Source organism: Thamnophis sirtalis, unplaced genomic scaffold (assembly GCF_051295495.1).
Source record: "Thamnophis sirtalis isolate CommonGarterSnake01/CBP01778 unplaced genomic scaffold, rThaSir2_p1.2 scaffold_18, whole genome shotgun sequence".
Classification (NCBI taxonomy): Eukaryota; Metazoa; Chordata; class Lepidosauria; order Squamata; family Natricidae; genus Thamnophis; species Thamnophis sirtalis.
Genome location: NW_028261398.1, coordinates 1,417,643 through 1,445,597, shown reverse-complemented (window position 1 = coordinate 1,445,597; position 27,955 = coordinate 1,417,643). Strand labels below are relative to the sequence as shown.

At 52.7% G+C, this 27,955-nt stretch overlaps 1 protein-coding gene across 1 annotated transcript; it reads left to right on the top strand.

The window, feature by feature from the left end:
- Positions 1–1,017: 1,017 nt before the first annotated feature.
- Positions 1,018–21,876, top strand: LOC148042327 (prelamin-A/C-like). The gene is made up of 11 exons (XM_087702983.1): positions 1,018–1,365; positions 3,221–3,346; positions 6,717–6,887; positions 7,141–7,266; positions 7,753–7,973; positions 8,378–8,588; positions 9,859–9,966; positions 10,267–10,386; positions 11,181–11,273; positions 15,627–15,875; positions 17,226–21,876. Exons 2-11 carry the CDS (start codon positions 3,266–3,268, stop codon positions 17,250–17,252), a joined length of 1,407 nt encoding a protein of 468 aa, XP_087559109.1. The 5' UTR covers positions 1,018–1,365; positions 3,221–3,265; the 3' UTR covers positions 17,253–21,876.
- The last annotated feature ends 6,079 nt before the right edge of the window (positions 21,877–27,955 follow it).

Sequence of the window (27,955 nt, the reverse complement as noted above, 5' to 3'; positions counted from 1 at the left end):
CACACACACACACACACACACACAGTGAAAGGGAGGTCCTCTGGATGGGATATTGATTGCTTTAAGCATTTGGTCCAAACTAATTTAAAGTTCATGCTTGTTGAAGCCCACAAGATCTTAGGCAATGATCAGCACAGCTGTCAGCCTCTGCTTTGCTGTTGCTTCGGCTGCCATGAAACGGGGAGGGAGGGCATGGTATTTGGGAGGGGTTACTCATTGTGCTGGAGGAAGGTTCTGGAGTTCACCGGCTGATCGGACTACGCATGCGTAGGAGATTCCCACCAAGGCTAACGGCACCGACATTCCATCTTCGTGATGCCTTTTGAAGTTATCTCACACCTGACACTTGGAAGACTTATGATTGGACTGGGACTATGATGCCAAGGGGTGGGTTTAGTTTAGTTTAGTTTAGTTTATTATTTATAGGCCGCCCTTTTCCCTGAAGGGACTCAGGGCGGCTTACAATTTATAGGGAAGGGGATACAAAACAATAAAACAATAAACATGAAAACAGTGCAAGTAAAAATAAAACACAACATTCATCATTCGGGTGGGGACAGATTACGATCTTTATCCCCAGGCCTGACGGGATAGCCAGGTCTTGAGGGCTGCGCGGAAGGTCTGGAGGGCGGTGAGGGTACGAATCTCCACGGGGAGATCGTTCCAAAGGGTCGGAGCTACTACTGAAAAGGCTCTCCTCCGCGTAGTTGCCAGTCGACACTGACTGGCAGATGGAACTCGGAGGAGGCCTAATCTGTGCGATCGTGGGGAATGGGCTATTCTATATATCAATCGCTGTCACGCCTAAATAATCAGACTTCGCTTCGCTATGCCTTTAATCATTCTTAATTAGTAAAAGTACACTTGATTTCCACACATGGAGTCTCGTGGTCTTTCTTTCCTAATTAATTAATGGAGAGGTGCTGACAACAGCCAAATGGGGGCGCCAGATTCCCAGAAAATGCAATTCTGCTCTCACGTGAGCCTGTTGGGGTTTACTTAGGGGAAAGCTTGCTGAAACGTGTGAATGGGGTCGTTCTCTTTATCTCTGGGCCTGGGTTTAAATTGGGTGAATGTTCTGGTGCTCCCAAGTCTTCCTCCCATGGGGATCATCTTGTGGGCTGGTGCCGAAGTCCATCTTGCCTTCCGGTGGGGCTGCTGGGAAGGCTCTTCCCTCCTGACCCCATCGCCGCTTCTTTCCCTTTCAGGAACGCCAAGAAGGAAGGAGACCTGCTCGCTGCCCAGGCCCGCCTGAAGGATGTGGAGGCCCTGCTCAACTCCAAGGAGGCTGCGCTCAGCACCGCCTTGGGGGAGAAGCGCAACCTGGAGGCTGAAGTCCGTGACCTCAGAGGCCAGCTGGCCAAGGTAGACCAGGCACACCTGCGAAGAACCCCGGGGGTCCCTCTGCTCTGCCCTCGAGATGGGAGGGGGGCTCTTTCTCCTTCTGGGCCTCCCTCCCGCGTCCACCTTTGGACTCCCGATCCCAAAACGTGCCAGGAGGAGAGAGTTTGTAGGCTCAGGTAGACGATGCCTGTAAATGTCTCTTGTGCAGAAGGGGAAGGGTGCTTCTGCTAGGACAGTGGTTCCCAAACTTGGCCACTTTAAGACTTGTGGACTGCAACTCCCAGAATTCTCCAGCCAGCAGAGCTTAAAGTCTTAAAGTTGCCAAGTTTGGGAACCACTGTGCTAGGAGACCGGTCACCAGCCTTCCAGGTCCTTCCTAGGCTGGTCGGCCTTATTAGACTTCCGGGACTGAAGGCAGGCTGGTGGTCTTTGGGTTTCTCCCCCCTCCCGGACAATGGGTGGCTGGGCTCCTGCGATGCTTTTAATTTGGCCATGCTTCCTCATTGGGTGGCTTCTGTAATTGTGGCTTTAAGGTGTGCTGTGCCGGAAGGAGGCCAAAACAGCAGCAAGATACAGAAGAATATTTCTCCAGCTTGGCAGCTGACGGGGGAATTCTGGGAGTTGAAGTCCACCCATCATTCAGCTGCCAAGGTTGAGGATTTCCTTGGTCTGTGAGGACCAGCAGAGCTGTTGACTGTGCTCAGTTGTGGCCCTTCGAAGGTAGACTGCTCCTGGCCACGGAGGTGCCATCGACTGTCCCGAAATTAGCTCTGCTTTCCCCACTTTATGTCCGTCCTGCACCCTCTCTGGGCTGTGCTCCAGGACAGTCTGGATTTTATGATCAGCTTCATTTTACCTTCACTCCCCCCACCCTCCCACTTGCTCCCCCAAACTGGCTGGGGGGCGGGGGGGGGGCTGCTGGAGAAGTTCACTGTGTAAATGCTTTCCCAGTTGACATTCATGTCTGCAGGCACCAGGTGAGGCCAGCAGGGGGCGATGGAGCCCACCATTTGCCAAGGCAGAGAGGAGGAATGGACAGCTGGGAAGCAAATTGACGCTTCCATTCACCGGCCTGTCAGAGGATCTGGCTGTGGGGACTCTTGCTCCCATCATCCCCAGCCAGGGATCTTCCTCCCTGCCCAAAACATCTGTTTGTTTGTTTCTATAGTTTATTTATTTATATCCTGCCTTCCTTATTTTTATAAAGAACTCAAATTGGCCACGATGCTAAATTACTCCTCCTTCCTGTTTTTCCCAGCACAACAACCCTGTAAGGTGGGCTGGGCTGAGAGAGAAGGAGCGGCCCCAAAGTCACACGGTCGGCTTTCACGCCCAAGGCGGGACTAGAACTCCGAGTTTCCCTGTGATTGGACCAAAGTCACCCGGGGCTTCTGTGCCTAAGGCGGGACTAGAACTCCCAGTCCCCCTGTGATTGGACCAAAGTCACCCAGGGGCTTCTGTGCCTAAGGCGGGACTAGAACTCCCAGTCCCCCGGTGATTGGACCAAAGTCACCCAGGAGCTTCTGTGCCTAAGGCGGGACTAGAACTCCCAGTCCCCCTGTGATTGGACCAAAGTCACCCAGGAGCTTCTGTGCCTAAGGCGGGACTAGAACTCCCAGTCTCCTGCTAGTCTGGTACCTTCTGGCTCTCCTTCTGCTTCAGACTCTCTGGCGTTTTTCCCTCCCTGCAGACTCCTGAGAGGCTTGAGGAGGCCTTGAGGGGGAGAAGCTGAATTGGGATGGATGGCTTGAACTCCCAGCTCTTGACTAGGGGAGGGGGACCTGGAGACGAGGGTGGGGGCTCCTGTGGAGCAGCTGAGGCCACACAGGGTCTCCCTTCCGGGCGTGACGGGGGTCCCTCCTTTGTCCCCCCGCAGGTGGAGGGATCCTTGGCCGACATCAAGAAGCAGCTTCAGGATGAAATGCTGCGGAGGGTGGATGCGGAGAACAGGCTGCAGACCCTGAAGGAGGAGCTGGACTTCCAGAAAAACATCTACAGCGAGGTGAGTCCCACAACCCTGAAGGGCCCCTTAGAGGTCATCTAGCCCAGTGTTTCCCAACCTTGGCAACTTGAAGATGTCCGGACTTCAACTCCCAGAATTCCCCAGCCAGCATTCACGTATAAACAATTTAGTGTCTAGGACAGTGTTTCTCAACCTTGGCAACTTGAAGATGTCCGGACTTCAACTCCCAGAATTCCCCAGCCAGCATTCGCGTATAAACAATTCAGTGTCTAGGACAGTGTTTCTCAACCTTGGCAACTTGAAGATGTCCGGACTTCAACTCCCAGAATTCCCCAGCCAGCATTCGCGTATAAACAATTCAGTGTCTAGGACAGTGTTTCTTAACCTTGGCAACTTGAAGATGTCCGGACTTCAACTCCCAGAATTCCCCAGCCAGCATTCGCGTATAAACAATTCAGTGTCTAGGACAGTGTTTCTCAACCTTGGCAACTTGAAGATGTCCGGACTTCAACTCCCAGAATTCCCCAGCCAACATTCGCGTATAAACAATTCAGTGTCTAGGACAGTGTTTCTCAACCTTGGCAACTTGAAGATGTCCGGACTTCAACTCCCAGAATTCCCCAGCCAGCATTCGCGTATAAACAATTCAGTGTCTAGGACAGTGTTTCTCAACCTTGGCAACTTGAAGATGTCCGGACTTCAACTCCCAGAATTCCCCAGCCAGCATTCGCGTATAAACAATTCAGTGTCTAGGACAGTGTTTCTCAACCTTGGCAACTTGAAGATGTCCGGACTTCAACTCCCAGAATTCCCCAGCCAACATTCGCGTATAAACAATTCAGTGTCTAGGACAGTGTTTCTCAACCTTGGCAACTTGAAGATGTCCGGACTTCAACTCCCAGAATTCCCCAGCCAGCATTCGCGTATAAACAATTCAGTGTCTAGGACAGTGTTTCACAACCTTGGCAACTTGAAGATGTCCGGACTTCAACTCCCAGAATTCCCCAGCCAGCATTCGCGTATAAACAATTCAGTGTCTAGGACAGTGTTTCTCAACCTTGGCAACTTGAAGATGTCCGGACTTCAACTCCCAGAATTCCCCAGCCAACATTCGCGTATAAACAATTCAGTGTCTAGGACAGTGTTTCACAACCTTGGCAACTTGAAGATGTTCAACTCCCAGAATTCCCCAGCCAGCATTCGCGTATAAACAATTCAGTGTCTAGGACAGTGTTTCACAACCTTGGCAACTTGAAGATGTCCGGACTTCAACTCCCAGAATTCCCCAGCCAGCATTCGCGTATAAACAATTCAGTGTCTAGGACAGTGTTTCTCAACCTTGGCAACTTGAAGATGTCCGGACTTCAACTCCCAGAATTCCCCAGCCAACATTCGCGTATAAACAATTCAGTGTCTAGGACAGTGTTTCACAACCTTGGCAACTTGAAGATGTTCAACTCCCAGAATTCCCCAGCCAGCATTCGCGTATAAACAATTCAGTGTCTAGGACAGTGTTTCTCAACCTTGGCAACTTGAAGATGTCCGGACTTCAACTCCCAGAATTCCCCAGCCAGCATTCGCGTATAAACAATTCAGTGTCTAGGACAGTGTTTCTCAACCTTGGCAACTTGAAGATGTCCGGACTTCAACTCCCAGAATTCCCCAGCCAGCATTCGCGTATAAACAATTCAGTGTCTAGGACAGTGTTTCTCAACCTTGGCAACTTGAAGATGTCCGGACTTCAACTCCCAGAATTCCCCAGCCAGCATTCGCGTATAAACAATTCAGTGTCTAGGACAGTGTTTCTCAACCTTGGCAACTTGAAGATGTCCGGACTTCAACTCCCAGAATTCCCCAGCCAGCATTCGCGTATAAACAATTCAGTGTCTAGGACAGTGTTTCTCAACCTTGGCAACTTGAAGATGTCCAGACTTCAACTCCCAGAATTCCCCATCCAGCATTCACGTATAAACAATTCAGTGTCTAGGACAGTGTTTCTCAACCTTGGCAACTTGAAGATGTCCGGACTTCAACTCCCAGAATTCCCCAGCCAGCATTCACGTATAAACAATTCAGTGTCTAGGACAGTGTTTCTCAACCTTGGCAACTTGAAGATGTCCGGACTTCAACGCCCAGAATTCCCCAGCCAGCATTCGCGTATAAACAATTCAGTGTCTAGGACAGTGTTTCTCAACCTTGGCAACTTGAAGATGTCCGGACTTCAACTCCCAGAATTCCCCAGCCAGCATTCGCGTATAAACAATTCAGTGTCTAGGACAGTGTTTCACAACCTTGGCAACTTGAAGATGTCCGGACTTCAACTCCCAGAATTCCCCAGCCAGCATTCGCGTATAAACAATTCAGTGTCTAGGACAGTGTTTCTCAACCTTGGCAACTTGAAGATGTCCGGACTTCAACGCCCAGAATTCCCCAGCCAGCATTCGCTGGCTGGGGAATTCTGGGAGTTGAAGTCCAGACATCTTCAAGTTGCTAAGGTTGGGAAACACTGATCTAGCCCAGCCCTCCCCTGTCGAGGGCAGGAATCCTACTCCACCGCGGCTTGAAAGAGGACCCTGCTGTTCCACAGCTCTCATAGCCACGAATTCCCCCTTACTTTGAGTCGGGGGTCTCCCTCCGTAAAAGACCCACCCATTCTAAAATAATAAGTTTTATTATTAAGTTTCCTTATGAAATAAAAACAGAAGTTAGAGAAGGAAGAGACGGAGAGAAAAAAGTGGAGACTTCAAACTCTTTCCATGCAGGAAGTCCTGGAGTTACGGCAGTTCGTTTAGTGACGGCTCAAAGTTACAACGGCCCTGAAAAACGTGGTGTGGGTCTGTCCTTCCCCTGCATGACGGTGGCCTCTGTCCTCAGGGCCCTTCTTTCCTCAGCCCCTTTTGCAACCTGCTGACAGGCAAAGTCAAAGCCAGATTCACTTAACAACCTAGGTTGTTAACTGAAGCGATTCACTTAGCGACCGTGGCAAGAAAAGTCATAAAATGGGGCAAAGTTCACTTAACAAACGTTTCACTTAGCAACAGAAATGTTGGGCTCAACAGTGGCCGTAAGTTGAGGACTACCTGTACAGTGGCAAAGAATCCCCCCCCCGCTTTACACTCCCCAATATTTCAAGCCATTTCAGTAATAATAGCTAATCACTAATCGTCCGGACCTAAGCGACAGAGAGTCCCTCTCCATGGGAGACTTGAACTCACCACGTTGCCTTGGGCCAGGCAGTCAGCCCGGCTCCTGCAGCCTCTCCTCCCCACACCTTGGAACGGCCCCACAGAGGAGCTGGGGATCCTGGGGGCAGCAGGGTGGGGCTGGGGGGGGAAGGGGTTGCGGTTGGGGGGGGATTGTGCCTCCCTGCCGGTCCTGGGATGCCCTGCTCACCCTCTGCCCCCGGCAGGAGCTCCGTGAGAGCAAACGCCGCCACGAGACGCGCCTGGTGGAGATCGACAACGGGCGCCAGCGGGAGTTCGAGAACAAGCTGGCCGATGCGCTGCAGGACCTCCGTGGGCAGCACGAGGCCCAGGTCCGGCTCTACAAGGAGGAGCTGGAGAAGACCTATGCAGCCAAGGTAGGTCACCCGGGGGTGGCTGGGGGGAGGACTCCCGCTCCCATCCTCCCTTTCAGGTGCTCTGGAGTCCAGGGAAGGCCCCCTGCTCCCCCTCACTGCAGCCTTGAGAGGATGGGGGGTGGGGGCACTGAGGCAGGACGGGGCCAAGCTCTTAGCCTTGGAAGGGGGGGGTCCCCACTCCTGCCCTGCAGAGCAGTCTGAGCAGCCTTGAGGACTAGCCCCTTTGCCATAAGCCTCTTTCTGGCCTTTGCAGCTGGAAAACGCCAAGCAGTCGGCCGAGAGGAACAGCAGCCTGGCTGGGACGGCTCACGAGGAGCTTCAGCAGACGCGGATTCGCATCGACAGCCTCTCCGCGCAGCTCAGCCAGCTGCAGAAGCAGGTAGGGGCCCCGCGGGGGGAGGGGCAAGGGGGGCTGCTCCCACAGCCGCTCGGCCTCCAGCCGCTTTGGCTCCGACCGCAGGAAGGGCCGTCCCTTTGTGGCCCCTGGTTCTGGGCCCCCTCACTGCAGCCTTGAGGTCCTGGACTTACAACCGTTTGTTCAGTGTTTAAGAAAAAGAATAAAAATATATATAATAAAAAAAATCAGCCGATGTGCAGAAACGCCGTATGTGGAGGACTGGCTCTGGGGAGCAACGTCCCGTTGGCCACCTTACGGGCCCCCCTCCCCTCTTCCCTCCCTGGGGGAGGACATCCAGTGCCCCCCCTTGCAATCTTTGGGGTCAAGCCCTGCCGCAGGAGGAGACCCTGCTTGCCCTCCACCCTTTTGGGTTGGGATGGAAAGGGATTGGGGATCTGGGGCAGGGGTCTGCTCCCCCCCTCCCTCCTGTCCAGGCCCCCACCCCTCTCTTGCCTTCCTCCCCCCCAGCTGGCGGCCAAGGAGGCGAAGCTGCGGGACCTGGAGGATTCCCTGGCCCGGGAGCGGGATACCAGCCGCCGTATCCTGGCGGAGAAGGAGCGGGAGATGGCCGAGATGAGGGCCCGAATGCAGCAGCAGCTGGACGAGTACCAGGAGCTGCTGGACATCAAGCTGGCCCTGGACATGGAGATCAACGCCTACCGCAAACTCCTGGAGGGCGAGGAGGAGAGGTGGGCACCTGGGCACCCTTTGCAAGCTAGGCAGACCATCTTGGCCTGGGGGGGGGGCTTGGCCAAGCTGGGCAGCCCCCCCCCCCAGCACAGGCAGCCTGGGACCTTCAGGGGCGACCCGGAGAGTCTGCTGGGAAAAGGTCGCCCCCCCCTCACTGAGGAGACGGAAAGCCTTGGGGTCCAGATGTGGGGTTTGCCCGGCTGCCCCTCCTTCGGGGGGAGCGTTTGGGGGCCCTTCTGGGACGGGTGGGGCAGAGACCCTTCGGGCAGCAAGATCCGCTCGGCCTGAGCGCTGCTTCCCCTGGCACCGAGGGTGGGCACTGCAGCCCTCCTGCCTGCTGTGGGCATCCCTGGGGAAGCGGCCTCTGGCTCAGCCCCCGGCCTCTCTTTCTCCCCCCCCCCAGGTTGCGCCTCTCCCCCAGCCCCTCCTCCCAGAAGAGCGGCTCCCGCATCCGGGTCTCTTCCTCTGGACAAAGCGCCACCAAGAAAAGGAAGCTGGAGGACGGCGAGAGCCGCACCAGCTTCTCCCAGCATGCCCGCACCAGCGGCCGCGTGGCTGTGGAGGAGGTGGACCTGGAGGGCAAGTTTGTCCGGCTGAGGAACAAGTCCAGCGAGGTGGGTGCTGGTGGCCGGAGGTCCAGAAGTCCTGGGCAAGGAGGGCCGGGGAAGCCGTCTGCTCCTGGCGGCAGGGGTTAGGGGGGGCGTAAAGTCACCCAGTTGACCTTTGAGCTGCAAGAGGCCCCCCAAGATCCTGTCGTGCATCCCCCCCTCTTTTTCAGGGGGCCCCCTAAGAGTCGGATGGGATGGAAAAGGGAGGCGACGCAACAGCTGAGAACAGCAAATTCTCATCTAGTTTGAAGATGGTGCTTTTTTATTTAAATGTGTTGCCCACCCAAGATAAATGGAAGAATTTAGGGTTTAATAGCAGAGAATCCCTGCAGCTGAGAGCTGAACTCTGAGCTGAGCTGTTTCCTTGCAGACGTCTCGTGACTCAACTAGGTAACATCATCAGTGCTGGATGGAAGTGGGCTTTGGTCTCTGTTCATGAACAGCAGCGTCCCCTGCCAGGGATTCTGGGGAGGGGGCGTCTGTCTCCTTGGTGGTTCCTTGATTGAAGTATTGTTTTCTGCTTCTTTGTCTGGGGTTAATCCCTGCTTATCTGGGCGTTGCCTGCCAGAGGGGATGTGTTTGGTCTGATGAGGTCACCTAGTTGGGTCGCGAAACATCTGCAAGAAAACCACCAAGCTCAGAGGGCACCCAGGACCCCACAAAGCAGGTTTTGTTGAGGCTTCATGGCTACTTTTTAGAGCTAAGCCCCCCCCCCGGCCCGCAGCCACCTGGGAGCTGGGAAAGGCGGTGGCTTCCCTCCCTCTGAGCCCATGGAGAGTCTCCTTGTGTTTGCAATGGTCACCTCCTGTGACGGTTGGAGTTTGGCTGGAGCCGAAGGCAGATTCCAGGCTCCCTTCCCTGCTTCAGAGACAGCCGGCCTTGCTTTCTGGCCCCCCCAGCGGAGTCTCTCTCTGGCTCCTGGTCAGGAGGAATGGAGGAGCTTTTTATATATAACTTCATTAAACTTTTGAAGAAGCCAGATGAAAACTAACCAGAACTACTGGAGTAGAGAGAGAAGGAAAAAGGAGAGAAGAAAAAGAGAAAGGCAGGAGTGCAGAAAAAGAAGATAAATATTAAACTTCTGGTTTTCTTTGACAAATGTAAATTGGCCTCTCACTCTCTGGTTGCAGCCTTCTATTTCTTTTCCCACCCTCAGAACTGCCTTCCTTTTGGTTGGCACAGCCCCCTCCTCCCCCCCCCCCAGCCTGCCTGGCATCTCTTGGGCCACCTAACCCCGTGAGATGCCCGCCATGCCTCCCCCTTTATGCCCCCTTAGGACCAGTCGCTGGGAAATTGGCAGATCAAGCGCCAGAATGGAGAAGACGCACCCATTTGCTACAGGTTCCCTCCCAAGTTCACCTTGAAGGCCGGCCAGCTGGTCACGGTGAGCAGCAACGGTGGGCAGCAACGGTGGGCTTGGTGGGCAGGAATGGTTGGGAGCCCCCCCCCCTGTCCCTCTGGTGCCCATGCCAGCCGTGGGGAGGTACTCTGCAAGGGTCGTCAACGCAGTGGTTCCCAAACTTGGCAACTTTAAGACTTGCTCTGCTGGCTGGAGAATTCTGGGAGTTGAAGTCCACAAGTCTTAAAGTTGCCAAGTTTGGGAGCCACTGTCTTACGGGATAGAAATCTATTAAATCACAAATCTATTAAATCTATTAAACTCTTCTCTTCCTTCCCCTGCAAGATCTGGGCTGCGGGTGCAGGCGTGTCCCACAACCCCCCCACGGACATGGTCTGGAAGAACCAAAGCTCCTGGGGGTCCGGCGACAGCTTACGCACAGCACTGCTGACCTCCAGCGGGGAGGTAAGGCGGCTGGGATTCGGGGGTTGGGTGGGCGCACAGCCCCACGGCGTCTTCGTTGTGTGGGTGGGCAAAGGGGGTCAACCTTGGTGCCGGAAAGGGGACAGAGCATTATGGAATTAATTAATTCAATTAACCTAACTCTGGATTGCGGAATTAACGCCCCTGTCCAGAGTAACTCTGGGTGGCTTATAAACACAATAAAAACGGAGCTAGAAAAACAGTGAGAAATATAGGAGGAGTTATAATTAACAAAAAAAAAAAATGGACTATTCTGGCTGCATAACTGTAAAAAGGCTGGGGGTGGGTGGGCTACGCTCCTCTTTGCCCCTCTGGGTTTCCTCTTTCCCTCATCAGGGGGATTCAGGCTCCCCCCCTAATTTTGTTGCCTAAAAATGCCCCTAAATCAATTCTGGAAATCCAGATAGGGAGCCTTGGTGACTCTCTCAATTCCCGTTTAATTTGGAGACAATTCCGAGCATGCAAAAACAATTACAGCGGTGTGTGTGTGTGTGTGTGTGTGTGTGTGTGTGTGTGTGACACATAGGACCCAAGGGGTTAATGAGTTGGGGGGGTGGGGTGCCAATAGAGGCATCCTGGCCCTTTTCTTGGGGGTGCCAGGACGGAAGGCGCTTTCCCCTCCTGGTGTGGCTCAGGGCTTGGCTGAGGGTGGGGGGTCCTGGGTCGAAGGCGGGAGCCCCTCTTCTGCCCCCCCTGTTTTCCTGGCTCTTTCCCTCCCAAATCCTGCTGAGATGGGCTGGACCAGAAACAGCCCCCTCATTCCTCCCTCCCTGCAGGAGGTGGCCATGCGGAAGCTGGTGCGCACGGTTGTTGTCAATGATGATGATGAAGAGGATGACGAGGATGGTGCCCACGGCCACCATCACCACGTGAGTTTTGGGGGGAGGTGGAGGGCCCCCCGAGGGCTGGCTTCCATGGGGAACAAGCACAACTCAGCAGCCATCCGGGGGGGGGGGTGTTTCCCAAATGCAAAGGCTCTGGCTGTGGGGCCAGGACTCCCCCGGGAGAAATTTTTGGGGTTTTGTGTGACCGTGTTGTGCCCAGGATTTCTTCCGTCTGTTTGTCTGCAACGGAGATTAAGAGTCCGTTCAGAGGCCCCCAGTGACAGTGAAGGCAAGCAGACAGCCGAACTCATCCTCAGTTTTAACAATAGTTTTCATTATTCTCAGGTGTAGAAACTGAAATATTTATACCAAGAAAGGAGAATCTTTTGTAGCTCAGAGCTGACACGAGGGATCCTGGGGGGCTCCCCGAGTTTGCCCTTTTTCTTGCAGGCGTTTCAAGGACCCCTGAAATCCTTGCCTGCCTCTCCTTCTTTTAAACAAAAGGGCCAAATAAATGGAGTAAAGCCAGTCCTTATTTATTGTTCATTTCATGAACTAAACTGACAGGCCGTCCGTGTCTCAGACTCTGGGCAAACTTCCCCTCTGTGTGGAGTGGGTGGAAATGAGGACATCTCGGGAATCCCAGGGTGGAACCTTTCCCAGCATTCACGGCTACTGAAAGGAAATACAAGACAAAGGCCTCTTAATCAAAGCCTGAAATGGGAAGAACGGAAGTTTTGCCTTTGTGTCCATTGGAGACTTCAGACCACGTTGCAAATTTAGCCTTCAGCTGGTTAACCTGCTCCCATTTAACAGGCTTGTAAATCTAACCAGTAAAGAGAGAAATGCGTTTAGCCTCAATTCCAGTGTACTATTTGTATTTGTATTGTATTTGTATTTATTAGTTTTGTATGCCGCCCGCTCTCGGAAGACTCCGGGCGGCTTACAATAAAAAGGGAGGGGGAACATATAAGACAATACAACAATTTAAAAGTACAGCAACATTCATAACTTAAAGTGGGGCTGGATACTTCAACAGCCCCAGGCCTGCCAGAATAGCCAGGTCTTAATAGCTTTACGGAAGGCCGGAAGGGTAGTAAGGGTCCGGATCTCAACGGGGGGATCGTTCCAGAGGGCCGGAGCAGCCACAGAGAAGGCCCTCCCCCGAGGAGTTGCCAGCTGACATTGGCCGGCAGATGGAATCCGGAGGAGGCCTAGTCTGTGCGATCGAATCGGCCTTTGGGAGGTAATTGGTCCCTCAGGTACCCAGGTCCAATGCCATGTAGGGCTTTATAAGTAACAACCAGCACCTTGAAGCGTGTCCGGAGACCGATGGGCAGCCAGAGCAGCTCGCGGAGGATAGGTGTACCGTGGGTGTACCTGGGTGCACCCACAATCGCTCGAGCGGCTGCATTCTGGACTAGCTGAAGTCTTCGAACACTCTTAAAGGGCAGCCCCATGTAGAGCGTACTCTTTTATTTCTGGAATAATTAAATTATGCCAATTACCTCCTCGAGACCCATTAGATCTCATAGATTAGGCCTCCTCCAAGTGCCATCCGCCAGCCAGTGCCGGCTGGCCACTACGCGGAGGAGAGCCTTTTCAGTAGCAGCTCCGACCCTTTGGAACGATCTCCCCGTGGAGATTCGTACCCTCACCACCCTCCAGACCTTCCGCGCAGCCCTCAAGATCTGGCTATCCCGTCATATTTTTTTTAGTCATTTTATTAAGATTTATAGGCCACCCTTTTCCCTGAGGGGACTCAGGGCGGCTTACAATCACAGGGAAGGGGGTGCAATATCAAAAGACAAACAAAATGTGAACAAAAGAAAAATAATAAAACACAACTTTCATTCAACAGTCAACACTCGGGCGGGTAGATTGGGAACCTATCCCCAGGCCTGATGGGAGAGCCAGGTCTTGAGGGCTGCGCGGAAGGTCTGGATGGTGGTGAGGGTGCGGATCTCGACGGGGAGGTCGTTCCACAGGGTCGGAGCTGCAACAGAAAAGGCTCTCCTCCGTGTAGTCGCCAGTCGACATTGACTGGCGGATGGGATTCGGAGGAGGCCCAGTCTGTGCGATCTAATCGGTCGGAGGGAGGTAATCGGCAGAAGGCGGTCTCTCAAGTACCCAGATCCACTACTATGGAGTGCTTTAAAGGTGGTCATCAGTACCCTGAAGCGCACCCGGAGACCGACAGGTAGCCAGTGCAGCTCGTGGAGGATGGGTGTAACGTGGGCGAACCGCGGTGCGCCCACTATCACTCGCGCGGCTGCATTCTGGACTAACTGCAGTCGCCGGATGCACTTCAAGGGCAACCCCATGTAGAGCCCATTGCAGTATTCCAGCCTAGAGATCACAAGGGCTCGAGTGACTGTTGCGAGAGCCTCCCGGTTTAGGTAGGGCCGCAACTGACGGACCAGGCGAACCTGGGCAAATGCCCCCCTGGTCACAGCTGACAGCTGGTGGTCAAAAGTCAGCTGTGGATCCAGGAGGACTCCTAGGTTGCGGACCCTATCTGAGGGGTATAAAATTTGACCCCCCAGCCTAAGTGTTGGAACATTAGCCAAATTGTTGGGAGGGAAACACAACAGCCACTCGGTCTTGTCCGGGTTGAGTACCAGTTTGTTAGCGCTCATCCAGTTCTTAACGGCCTCAAGACCCTGGTTCATCACATCCACCGCTTCTTTGAGTTGGCACGGGGTGGACAAATACAGTTGTGTATCGTCCGCATATTGGTGGTATTTTATCCCGTGCCTCCGAATGATCTCGCCCAGCGGTTTCATGTATATGCTAAATAGTAGGGGGGATAAGACCAAACCCTGGGGCACCCCGCATGTTAGGGGCCTCAGGGACGATCTCTGCCCCCCCACCAACACCGACTGCGACCTGTCCGAGAGGTAGGAGGAGAACCACTGCAGAACAGTGCCTCCCACCCCCACCTCCCGCAGTCGTCGCAGAAGGATACCATGGTCGATGGTATCGAAAGCCGCTGAGAGGTCAAGGAGAACCAGGATGGACGTATGGCCTCCATCTCTGGCCCTCCAGAGATCATCGGTCAATGCGACCAAAGCAGTTTCTGTGCTGTAACCAGGTCTGAAGCCGGACTGGAAGGGGTCAAGATAACTAGCTTCCTCCATGGCCCGTTGGAGCTGGAAGGCCACCACCTTCTCCACAACCTTCCCAATAAAGGGGAGGTTGGAGACAGGACGAAAGTTGTTTAAAATGGCTGGATCCAAGGATGGTTTCTTCAGGAGGGGTCTCACCACCGCCGTTTTGAGTATGGCGGGGAAGTGCCCCTCCCGAAGGGAGGCGGTCACGACCGCCTGGATCCAGCCATGTGTCACCTCCCTGCTGTTGGCAACCAGCCAGGAGGGACACGGGTCCAGAATGCAGGTGGAGGCACTTACAGCTCGAATGGCCTTGTCCACATCCCCAGAGGCAACATCCTGGAACTCAACCCAGAGATGATTTGCCAAGTAATCCTCCTGTGTCTCGGCTGGATCTACTGCGGTGGAGTCCAAGTCCGACCGAAACCGAGCTACTTTGTCCGCCAAGAACTGAGCATAGTCCTCAGCCCTACCCTGCAAGGGGTCTCCCGTATCCCTCTTATTTAAGAGGGAGCGGGTTATCCTAAACAGGGCGGCTGGGCGTGACTCGGCGGACGCTACCAAGGCGGAGATGTGTGATCTTTTGGCAGCTCTTAATGCCCGGACGTAGTCCTTGGTGCAGGTAGTCAGAAGTGCTCGGTTCGCCTCGGACTTATCGGACCTCCACAGGTGCTCTAGGCGTCTCCTCCGGCGTTTCTTCTCCCGGAGCTCCTCGGTGAACCAAGGAGGTCTCCGGGATCCACTGACCCGAAGGGGCCGTAGTGGCGCAATCCGATCAGGCCTGGGGGTAAAGATTATAATTCGCCCCCACCCGAATGCTGAATGAATGTTGCTTATTTTTTTAATTACATGTTATGTTATATGTCATTGTATGTATCCCCTCCCATATAAGTTGTTAGCCGCCCTGAGTCCCCTCAGGGAAAAGGGCGGCCTATAAATAAACTTATTCTAATTCTATTCTAATTCTAAATGTAACACTGGGCTGGGCTGTGTTTTAAAACGACATCGCGGGCTCCGGAGGAAGCCGGAGGGGGGGATCAAAAGGGCCAAGTAGGAATCTGATAGAAGAGAATAATTTTAGTTCAGGGTTGAACTGTGGGGGTCTTGGGGCTCTCTGGCCTTGGTGCTTTTCTGCGCTGATGAAGTTACCTAGTTTGGTAATGAAACATCCAGGTTCACAGAGCACCAAGGAGCCCCCAGATCCGAATCCAGCATCTCCAGCCCCAGGTGGGGTCTCGGTCCGGGTGGCGCCAAGCTCTGCTTCTTCCCCTCTTCCTCCCGTCTCCAGAGCCACTGCAGTGCCAGCGGAGATCCGGGCGAGTACAACCTGCGTTCTCGCACAGTGTTGTGTGGCACATGTGGGCAGCCGGCAGAGAAGTCATCCGGAGGCACGAATGTGGGCACCAGCACCATGTCCACCGGCTCCTCCTCCTCCAGCTTGACCATCACGCGCAGCTACCGCAGTGGAGGCACCAACCTCGGGGAGAGCCTCCTGCCCCGCACCTACATCCTGGGCAGCTCCACGCCACGCCAGCAGGTCAGTCTGGGGGCGCCCCAGCGGGCATGTGTGATCCTGGGCCGGAGGAGGAGGGGGCTTTGTGGTGGGAGGCCTCCGATTCTGAGTGCCCCCCTTCCTTCCCTTGCGGGGAAGCTCCTGAGACCGATCACTGTGCACTGTCAGTCCTTCCAGGGCGGCAGAGAGATGGCTGTGGGCATCCCAGGGCTCTGTGCCACACGGGGCTCCTCAGCCAGGGCATGTGGGGAAGGCCGGGATGGTCCCCACTGAACAGCAGGCGTGGGGTGGGCTGAAAACCCTGAAAGGCTGCAAATTCACAAGAGAACAGTCAGCTCCAGTTGGCTTTGTGCCCAGGCTTAGCGTATGCGTTGTCTGGCATGGAATTCGGTCTCCGGCTTGAACAGGGGTTGGACTAGAAGACCTCTGAGCTCCCTTCCAGACCGAGTCCCCAAACCATGCGAACGCAAGGAGGCACCCGTGTGCTCCCAAACCCCCCAATGCAATGTGTGCGTGGCCGCCGCGCATATGTAGCCCCGCGCATACATGCCCACATCTCCTGTACATGACATGTGGCCCCTGCATGTGCCCCCCCCTCTGAATGTACCCTGCCCCCCCTCTGCGCATTCACGGCAGAACCCGAAGACCCTCTGGCCTGTTGGAAGCGCATGCACAAGCGTGGCGGAGCTGAGCTGGGGCTTGGCCACAAGAGGGCGCCGCATGCCACAGGTTAGCCTTCAGGGGCCTAAAGCAGGAGGACAGCCGTGTGTGTGTGCATGTGTGTGCGTGGAGTGGGCGGAGCCAGTCTGGCCAGCCAGCCCACCTCCCACAGACCCCCACCCGCCCCTCCGCCAAACAAACGGAAGTGGCCTCCATTGGGGCTGCTCAGTGGCTGCACTGGGGGGGGGGGGCTGTCAAAGTCCCCCCTGAGGTGGGAGACTTTTTATGCAGAAAACTTTGCCGTTTGGAAAATGGTCTCGGCTATTGTCTCCCCGGAGGTTTGGTCACACAGAGGCAGCCTTAGCTCTGGGGAAGGGCCTGTTCTTCCCCTGGGCAGGCAGGTCCACGTGTCCCCCCTCCCCATAAGCCTTTTGGGCTGGCAGCCACGCCTGCCTCTCCCACAACTCCCTTGCTGGCATTTTGAGGGAGGCCCGGTTCTGGATCGGCCCTGAACCTAGAATGAGGGAGAAATGTCCTGATTGCGAGAACAATTCCTCCGTGCTTCGTCCCTGGAGGCTCTTAAGTAACGATCGGGGGGGCCATTTGTGTGGAACGGAAGAGGGTCTCTTGCTTGGGGAGGGGGCTGGGCTAGATGACCTCTGAGGTCCCTTCTGACTCTATGTCAGTCTTCTCTCTCTCTCTCTCTCCCCTTAGGGTCCTTCAAACTGCAGCATCATGTAATCGTCCGACGTTCCCGACATGCACTCAAATCTGCTTTATGGAGCTCAGAAAAAGAGGAAACCATTTTTAAAAGAAGTTATTTTCTATGCAAGAATTTATACTTTATTACATATATCTATATCTATATATATCACTCTATATAAATACGCTAAAGATGCTTCAGGTTTTTTAAGGGGGTGGGGGGGTCTTTTTTCTATCTCAAAGGTTTAAAAGGAAGTTTAAAACCTGCCAAAGAGGTGAATCTATTACTGCCAAAAAGGAAAAAAGTCCTAGAATTGTCATATGTTTCTTCTAGTAAGGGGGAGCCTGCAAAAGGACAGGATCCGTCTGTGTCTGCTTGAATACCAAAGTTTTCTTTGAAAAACGAATCAAAAATCACAAAGTTTTTCGCCTTCTTCTGGGCCACCGTTTGTCAACTTCACCAACTTTAAGAGGGGGGGACGTCAACTCCCAAGAATTCCCCAGCCAGTCCCCCCCCCTCTCCATCTTAAAGTTGGTGGGGTTGTGAAACTCTCTTCCAGGGAAATCTCTTTAAATTTGTTGCACTTAACCTTCTCCCTGTGGGGGGGTGTTGACCACTAACTAACCATGGTTAACTTCTGCCTTGCTTCCCAGCGATTCGTGCCCTTGAGCAAAAGAGTCCAACTCTTTTGAAGACTCTACAAGCCAAGAGTTGACCTTCGTTTACATCTTGAAAATGGGAGGGAGACCTTCAGACGGAACCCGTTTTGGGTTGCAATGATACTTGAGGGATGCCCCCTGTTGAACCCAGGGTCCTCAGCCCTGGCAGGTTTAAGGCGGAGGAACTTCAACTCCCAGAATTCCCCAGCCAGTATGGGGGACTCCGGGGAGTCGAGTGTTAAAATTGCCACGTTTGAGAAACGTGAATTTAACCTCGTGTCCTCAGTCCCCTCCGGCCCAAATCAGGTTGTTTAATACCTGCATTAAAACACTTTAGGAGGTGGACATTCAGGGATTCTCCAATTAAAATCCAAATTGCCCTGACTTTAGAACTTCTAGAATGTCTGCTCTACATAGTCTCCATTGACTCCACTTGGACAGAACCAGCGGAGATGCCGAGGGAGGGTCTTGCTCAGATTTCCTGGAATGAGTTCCAGCTTGTCACCCCTGAGGAAGTGGACGAGGCCATGGGAGCGATGAGTGCCTCCACCTGTTTGCTGGACCCGTGTCCCTCCTGGCTGGTCTCGACCAGCAGGGAGGTAACACGAGGCTGGCTCCAGAGGATCACGAACACGTCTCTGCAGGAGGGATCTTTCCCGCAGCCCCTGAAGGAGGCGGTGGTAAGACCCCTCCTCAAGAAGCCTTCTCTGGACCCAGCTATTCTTAAGAACTATCGTCCGGTCTCCAACCTCCCTTTTCTAGGGAAGGTTGTTGAGAAGGTGGTGGCCCTTCAACTCCGAAGGACCTTGGATGAAGCAGATTACCTAGACCCTTTTCAGTCTGGTTTCAGGCCTGGATACTGCACTGAAACCGCCTTGGTCGCACTGACCGATGATCTCTGGCGGGCATTCCTCTATCCTGGTGCTCCTTGACCTCTCAGCGGCCTTCGATAGCATCGACCATGGTATCCTTCTGCGACGGCTGGAGGAGGTGGGAGTGGGAGGCACCGTTCTACGGTGGTTCTCCTCTTACCTCTCCAACAGGTCACAGTCAGTGTTGTTTGGGGGGCAGAGGTCGACCCCTAGGCCCCTTAATTATGGGGTGCCGCAGGGGTCGGTCTTGTCCCCCCTCCTATTTAATATCTACATGAAGCCACTGGGTGAGATCATTCGTCGGCACGGGATTAAATACCACCAGTACACGGACGACACACAGTTGTATCTTTCCGCCCCATGCCAACTCAGGGTAGCGGTGGAAGTGATGTGCCAGTGCCTGGAAGCTGTTAGGGTCTGGATGGGAGTGAACAAACTCGCACTCAATCCTGACAAGACCGAGTGGCTGTGGATGTTGCCCCCTAAGGAGAGCCCAGGTAGTCCGTCCCTAAGCCTAGGGGGAGAAATCTTGCTCCCCTCAGAGAGGGTCTGCAACTTAGGGGCCCTCCTGGATCCGCAGCTGACGTTAGAACATCACCTGTCGGTTGTGACCAGGGGGGCCTTCGCCCAGGTTCGCCTGGTGCACCAGTTGCGGCCCTATTTGGATCGGGAGGCACTTCAAACGGTCACACACGCCCTCGTCACCTCAAGACTTGACTACTGTAATGCGCTCTACATGGGGCTGCCCCTGAAAAGTGTTTGGAGACTACAATTAGTCCAAAATCCAGCCGCGCGAGCAATACTGGGTGTACCAAGATACACCCACACTACACCTATCCTCCGTGAGCTGCACTGGCTCCCTATCGGTCTCCAAGCACGATTCAATGTGCTGGTTATTACTTTTAAAGCCCTACATGGCCTGGGACCCGGATATCTGCGAGACCGTCTTCTGCCGCACACCTCCCAACGGCCGATAAGATCGCACAGGGTGGGCCTTCTCCAGGTGCCGTCAGCCAGACAATGTCGGCTGGCGGCTCCCCGGGGGAGGGCCTTCTCTGTAGCCGCCCTGACCCTATGGAATGAACTACCCCCAGAGATCCGGACCCTCCCCACTCTCATGGCCTTCCGAAAGGCTATCGAAACCTGGCTATTCCGGCAGGCCTGGGGCTGTTGACCTCTTGACCGAGGTCCAGCCCCGATTAGACTGGGTGCATGATGTGGTTTTTTAATTTGTTTTCCTCCGTTTTTTTTAACTCTTCAGACTTTAAAATTTATTTTCTGTAAGCTGCCCGGAGTCCTTCGGGATTGGACGGCCTATAAATTTATTAAATCAAATCAAATCAATTGTCCTCTGTTCAAAAATCCCAGGTCTTTCAGGAATCCCCCTCCCTCTGGTTCCATTGAGGACGACGTCCTACTTCTTAAATGAAATTTGATTTCACTCCCCCTGCAGAAAAGCTGGTCCGTTGTCCAAATCCATCCACCTGATGGGAAATTAAGCGGACAGCCCCTCTTCTGCTTCAAGGAATAACGTTGAGTAGAGACGTTTCCCTTTGGAAGAAGAGAAGCTGCCTTAGAGGGTTTGCTTCTGCAGCCATGCTGACCTCTCCGCCTGGCCCCCCTTGCCCAGCCCTACGCATGGCACACGGTTTCTGAGCATGTCTAGAGGGCCTTGCCAACGGGTGGGGTGTAGAAGTGGGCTCCCTGCGTCTGTCAGGGGAACGCCTGGGCTTCAGGCTGCCTTCCAGGGCGCAGGAATGGTGAGGATGGGCTTGGGAAAAGTGCCCTCAACTGCCTGCTGTGGGATCGGCTGTTTCTAGTCAAGGGGGGAAATGTGGGTCTTTGAGGCAGAGCGGATGCCTTTTGGCCAGGGGAGGGGGAGGGGCCAGCTGTGCTTTCCAAAAGCCCCCCCCCCCCCACTGCTCCACCAGGAGGACCGGACCATGTCTTCTCCTGGGCTTGGAGCAGAGATCTGCAGCCTCGTGTGGTGCCTTGAAGTCTGGTTGAGTTTGGGAAACGTAGTTCTTGTATGCGGTTTGGGACTGGAAGCCTTACCTTAAACCAGTGGTTCCCAAACTTGGCAACTTTAAGACTTGTGGACTTCAACTCCCAGAATTCTCCAGCCAGCAGAGCTTAAAGTTTGGGAACCACTGCCTTAAACCTTTGCTGTCTGGGGAATTCTGAAAGTTGGCCAGATGGAGAAACCCTGGTTTAAGGTCATGTTCTTCAACCTGATGCTCCTCAGCCTTTGATGGGTAGCTGGCCTCCTGACCCATGGATCTCTTCCTTGGACACCTCCCACCCCAGAGGATCCATGGATGGGATCCCTGCCCCCCGCAGTCCCTTTGGATGGGCCCTTCCCCCCCTTTGAGAATTTGCTGGGGAAACGGTGGACCCTCCTATGGGGAAGGACTTCTGACCAAGGATGATGGTTCCCCCGACTCTGCACGGCTTCCCAGGGAGGAGGAAGAGCTGCAGGGTTCCTCTAGAGGCTCCCCTGGACTTCCTCTGCCCCCCTTCACATACGTCCCATATGCCTGGAGGGAGCCAATCCTGAGCCTCACCCCCACCCCCTAACCTGTCCTGCCCAGTTGGCCCAGAGGAGATGGTTCTTTGCCTCTCTGCTTCCAGCTGGGATTGCAGTCAGAACCAGCTCTGGTCCCTCTGACTTCTGCATCCCACGGGAGTCCCCCCAGCCCCCCTTTTCTCCTGCCCTTGATCTCGTTTGCACTTGGAGAGAGGCGCCTTTTGAAAGCTCTTTCCTCAGGAACCCTGGCAGGAGGGAGACCCCCGGCTGCTGAGGGGCGCCCTGCCTCCTCCGTGGGGAGAGCAAGCCTGCCTTTAAACTGGGGGTGGGGGGTGGGAAAGGAGGAGGGGGCACCAACTAAACCAGCCCACTGCTTGCTCCTGCCTGGTGCAGATGCTTTTACTGATTGAGGAGGGGTCTTTGCTCCAGCTGGACGCTCTTTCTCCATCCTTCTCTCCCCTCCCCCCAGAAGCCCCTCCCTTTTTCATTGTGCTGTTAACTTGGGGTGCTGTCGGGGGAGGGGTCTGCCAAGGGATGCTTTGTGCTCTGATGGCAACTGTGCAGTATTTGTATTTTTTAAAACCAATATAGTCATCTAAAACTACGGCTGTTGTGTTTTTTTCATTGGGAATGGGGGGTGGTCTCTTTGGGGGGTGCTGTTGGTGGGGAGGGTTGCTTGGCTTGAGGTCCCCCATCCCACGTGGGGCTCCCCAGGGAGGCAGGGATGTGGGTCACTCATCACGCTGCCTCTGCACACACAACCACACCTGTTGGGCTGCCGTCAAGGCTGGAGGAGGCGGAAGGAAGGTGGCCTCCAGAGGACGGGAGAGACCCCAGACCTGATACCCTCAGTAGGGAAGAACCCCCCCCCCACCAGCCCCACTGCTGACTTTTCTTGCCACCCTTGTCAAGTGAATCACTGCAATTTTAAGTGAGTAACGTGGTTGTTAAGTGAGCCTGGCTTCCCCATTGAATTTGCTTGTCAGAAGGTCGCAAAAGGGGATCTCGTGACCCCGGGACAGTGCGACCGTCGTAAATATGAACTGGTTACCCGGCATCTGGAGTTTGATCGCGTGACAGTGGGATGCTGCAGTGGTCAGAAGCGGACAAACGGAAATGTCGCTAAATGAACTGTTGTAAGTCCAGGACTCATCCGAGGGTCCCGATGGGAGAGTCGAGTCACTGAGCGTTGTGTAAAAGCAATTCGGTTCTTGGCTCTTTTCAACAACTTTGATGACTTCTGAGTTTCTTTGGTGCAGTAGATCAGCTTTGCTGGCTGAGGAACTCTGGGAGTTGAAGTCCAGAGGTCTTAAAGTTGCCAAGGTTGGAGGCCACTGCAGAAGATGACACAAAAAACCCTCCCGACCTTTTTGCTTCTCAACAACATTTCAAGCTCTTTCTACACTTACAAAATCATCCTAATCATCCAAAATAAAAAACACCAGATTCATATTTTCTTCCAGCTTCGAGCAAAAAGCCCAGCAGCGATTTCCAACTCGAAGCCAAATTAGAGACATTCTTTAAGTCAGTTTTGCCATTTTCCACACCACCCACTGGACACACAACTACACAAACGCCCAAGATTGTTTAAAGATAATTGTTTGGACAAACGGGGTAGGATGCAAAACGCCACGTGCCAATGCAGAAAGCGCAGCATGCACAAAGCCCCCCCCCCGCCCCCCGCCCGTGGGGAGGGAAAGTGGGCGGGGCAAAGGGTGGGGGGGGCTCCATGGAGGGCAAGGAGCGCTGCTGCCCCCCCTCCCCCCCCGCCCGCCTTGCTCCCCATTTCAAGCAGCCTGAATGTTGGGAGGGTCTCCCGGGCATTTCCCACAGGCGGCCACTAGAGGGCAGGCGCTGCCCGGGCTGCCTTCGGAGGGGCGCCGCAAAAGCTGCCTCCAAAGACGGAGGGAAAGGGGGGGGGGAGTCCGGGAGGCCCCCAAATCTGGAAGCGGCTGCCGGGGGGATCCTGGGAGTTGAAGTCCACTCATCGGGAAGGCTGCCCGCCAGAGCCTCATCCCACCGGCGCTTCTCTCCCCTCCGGCCACAGGAGCCTCGCAGCCCCCCCCCCCGGGATCCGGCCAGGGCGGGGAGGGGGAGTCCGGACCCCCCTTCAAACCGTCACTAAGCGAATGGCTGGTGATAAGTCAAGGAGTACCTGCATTTATTGGACTCCCCTTATTACTTGGTGAATGACTTAAAGTGGGGAAGAGACCGGTTGCTCCTTCCTCCTCCGCCTCCTCCTCCTTCTCCTCCTCATCTTTTCCCCATCTTTTCTACTCTCAGATGTCTAGACCAGTGGCTCCCAAACTTGGAAACTTTAAGACTTGTGTACTTCAACTCCCAGAATTCTCCAGCCAGCTCTGGGAGAGAATTCTGGGAGTTGAAGTCCACAAGTCTTAAAGTTGCCAAGTTCGGGAACCACTGGTCTATACCACAATTTGTTTGGCAGCTGGCAGGATAGAATGGGGAGGGAGGGGGGAGAGAAAAGGGCCTGTTTAAAATTTGTAATCATATCTGGCCCAAACTTGAAAACTCCCAAAGAATCATTCATGGCCTTCTGAAGATGTCTCTGAACAACCAGTTTTATACTTGCTCTTATGACTCAATTACGGGAGTCTAGAAAATCTGAACACTGGTATGCTCAGTTGTTTTTAAAAAGGTCAGTAGTAATGCAGAGTTATTGAGGGATCCTGTATAGTGGACCCCTCCCCAACCAAAGACATTCTTTTCTAATGAGCCCATCTTTGAGAGCAATTGCACCATATTGAAATCACTCAGATATTTCACCAGATGCCCCCCCCTCCATGGAACATCTCCCACTAATATTTAGCTCTCCTAAGAGGGCAGCCCCTGTTCCAGATGGGGTAACCCAAGCCCCAATCGTCCCACAATGGGAGGTGCCTAGATTACTCCAGCATATGGTGAAAATCCTACAAAAATGGCTTAATTCTTTAAAAGCATTATTTCTACTCATAATCCTATATGGAATGAGTTACAAACTATGTTTAATATAATACAATAGCAGAGTTGGAAGGGACCTTGGAGGTCTTCTAGTCCAACCCCCTGCCTAGGCAGGAAGCCCTTTCAGACAAATGGCTGTCCAACATCTTCTTAAAGACTTCCAGTGTTGGGGCATTCACAACTTCTGGAGGCAACTTCTGTTCCACTGATTAATTGTTCTAACTGTCAGGAAATTCCTCCTCAGTTCTAAGTTGCTTCTCTCCTTGATTAGTTTCCATCCATTGCTCCTTGTTCTTCCCTCAGGTGCCTTGGAGAATAGCTTGACTCCCTCTTCTTTCTGGCAACCCCTGAGATATTGGAAGACTGTTATTATGTCTCCCCTGGTCCTTCTTTTCATTAAACTAGACATATCCAGTTCCTGCAACCGTTCTTCATAGGTTTTAGTCTCCAGTCCCCTAATCCTCTTTGTTGTTTAATCTTTTTCTGACTGGGGAGGAGAAAGGGATGTTTGTGGGGAAAGTTGGATCAGAGACACCAGAGAATGCTAGAGATCTTTTGTTTCCCTTTGAAGATCCTATGTGGGATCCAAGCATCCCACAGATTTGAAGGAGTTATGAGAAGTCAGCAACTGAGTAGTTGCAGCTTTAATGATTGTTATTCCAAAGAAGTAAACTTTAGGGAAGACCAACAACAATCTCCACAGATCTGGAAATGATGTTCTCTCTCCCTCCCTCCCTCTCTCTCTCTCTCTATCTCTTTGTCTCTTTATCCATCTGTCATTTCTAAGACCTGGAGGGGGGAGGGCTGGAAAAGTTGTTGGCATATGTAAGTGGAGAGAGAGAGAGGGAGAGAGAGAAATGTATTTTATGCCTGTCCAGGTTGAAAGGTGAGAACTTTGATTTTTTATTTTGTGTGAAAAGACTTACATTGAGAGTTGATCTATAGAAAACTGGTAGAAAGTTATGTATTTCTCTAAGTTCCAAAAATGTGGAGAGAGAGAAAAAGTGTTTTTTTAACATAACCACTCTCCTGGAAGGGGGGGGGGAGGGAATTCACAATGTAAGGTTTGAGACCCATAGAAGTTTGAGAACACATTCAAGTCCCAATGAGCCAAAGCTGAGACTTAAAGGGAGGCTTGAATAACAATCAGCATTTAATCTTTGATCAAAGCTTAAAGACATGATGGTCAGTTGTTCCCAACATAACCCCAAGGATACGCAGGGAAGAACTCCCCTTCGGAGAAGGTGTGGCTCCTTTTTATACAGACATCATAGAATAACATCCTGGCTTTCGTAAGAGTATAAATCTTTATTACTCTCAAAGACCAGCAATACACATTACTTTTTACCATATATTAAAAAGTACTGATATTAAAATATAATTTAAAAGTATTGACGTTAAAAGTGGATAATAACACACATGTTCTCAAATTGTTCAGGTCACTCCCTGGTTTACGTGGGTGAGAAGCCGATAAGTATGGGAGTAAATACAATGGTCCAGAAATTGTTAGAGATATGTCGAGATAATTGGTACAAGATGACAACTATACTTCTGTAGCCAATTTTTTTTCTTATGGACATTGCAGCAGCACAGAACTTTGCCACTGCAGACGTGGTAACCGGGTTAGTGTCCTGGAGGAGGAAGGCTAGATAAAAATGGTCTGCCCTCCCTGGCAATTTCTCTAATAAGGGGAGAATATGTGCAGACCTACAAGCTCTGTGTAGCTCCCAGTGTAACAGAACATGTGAATTATCTTCCACTTCTCCTTTACCACATATACAAACCTGTTCTGCTATAGGTGTTCTCTTATACCTGCCCTGGAGGAGTGCTGAGGGAAGAAGGTTGAATCTGACTCTGAAGAAAGCTATTCTTTGTTTTGGGAAGACCAGGTCATTTAGATATCTTTCCGATTCCCACACTCCCTGTTTGATTCTGTCCCTACTGTGGAGAGGCAACCTATTTAGTTCTTCTTGGAACTCCATGTCCCTCATTCTATTAATTACTACTTGCTTTGCTTGATCAAAGCCTGGGGACATTAGGAATACCAGTGAGAGCCCATGAGAGCCCAGCTTGTGATCAATCAATTTCCAGGGGGAGGGGAAATTGTCCGTCAACACTAGTGGGGACAGTCCCTCTGGGAAGAAATGCATTTTAAGCCAAGGAACGACCATCATCTTCCAGGCTCTTACCTGAATTTGAGGCATGCCTGTCTCAATTCCTAACTGGGCATTTGGAGTTCCTTTGGGTGCAGCTAAGAGGGCTCGCAGGAATTTAGTTTGTATGGTTTCTAGCAAGTCTTTGCAAGGATTCCTGTTTGTGCCCCATATAGAATTTGCGACAATGTTTTGGCCTCGAAAAGTTTTAAGGCAGCAGGTACTAACTGACCTCCACCTGTATAAAAGAAGTGTTTAATTGTGTTTGAGGACCTGTTGGCTGCTTGCAATGTGTGACCCAGGTGTGCCTTCCATGTCCCTTGCGAGTGGAAAACCACCCCAAGGTATCTAAATGTTCTAACCTGTTCCAAACTATGTCTGTCAGGCGTGCCTCCATCAATGACCAAGAAAGAAAACCCCCAGCTCCATTGTTCCTGGAATTAAAATAGTTTTACTGGTTATGAAAAGATGGATGCATCTCCAAAAGGCACCATCATGTTTCTATGCAGGACGGTTGGCCTTGACCAGGTCCAAACACCTGCCACCAGCATGCGCAGAAGACTGTGAGAAGAAAACGCCCTTTTCATATCACCCCCTGTACCATTTATGCCCATCCCAAATACCGTGCCCCCACCCTCCCCGTTTCTATGGCAGCCGATAGCCAGTAAGCGAAACAGAGGCTGACAATGTCCTTCTATTTCCCAGGAGTATTGGCGTGGTCTTGTAGCAAAAACTAAAACTTTTGATTTAAGTTAAGGACCAGCTTGTTTTGCCTGCAATAGCCGAGTGTTGCCCTAATTTTGCGCTGTGCTAGGTTAGGAGGATGGAAATCAGGGTCCTGTAAGAGATCGATCAGGGGATTGATATAGAAGTTGAAGAGGGAGGGGGACAGGATGCAACCCTGCCGTACCCCTTTTTGTACCCTTACTGGGGCGGTTAAACTCCCTTGGGGATTGCACCTCACTTTCAAGGGGGAATTGGCATACAATTTTTGTATGAGGAAGAGGAGGCGTTGATCGATAGTGGTGCATTTTAATTTCCCCCAGAAGGCGATCCTGGATATTGAATCAAAGGCCTGCTTACAATCCAGGAAGGCCACAAAAAGAGAGGATTTTTTTATACGTGTATTTTTGTACTAAATGGTGGAGTACCAAGATATGATCCACCGTGGATCTTCCTTCTCTGAAACGGGCTTCTTCGATTATCCCCCCTGATATTAGCAAATCCTGGAGTTTATAGTTTAGGTGTTTGGCATACAGTTTACTAATAACGCTCAGAAGACTAATGGGTCTATAATTGCCTGGGTCATTTCTATTCCCTTTTTTATAAATTGGTATGATAATTGCTATTCCCCGATCTCTTGGCATATGGCCAGTTTTATCTATGAATGTAAACAGAGAGGCTAAAAGTGGAGCCCACCAACTCCAACTGGCCGCCTTTTTGATTATTTCTGGCAGGACATTATCAGCCCCGGGTCCCTTATTAGCAGTGGTGGGTTTCAAAATTCTTTCGAACCTACTCTGTGGGTGTGGCCTCCTTTGTGGGAGTGGCTTGCCAGCCATGTGACCT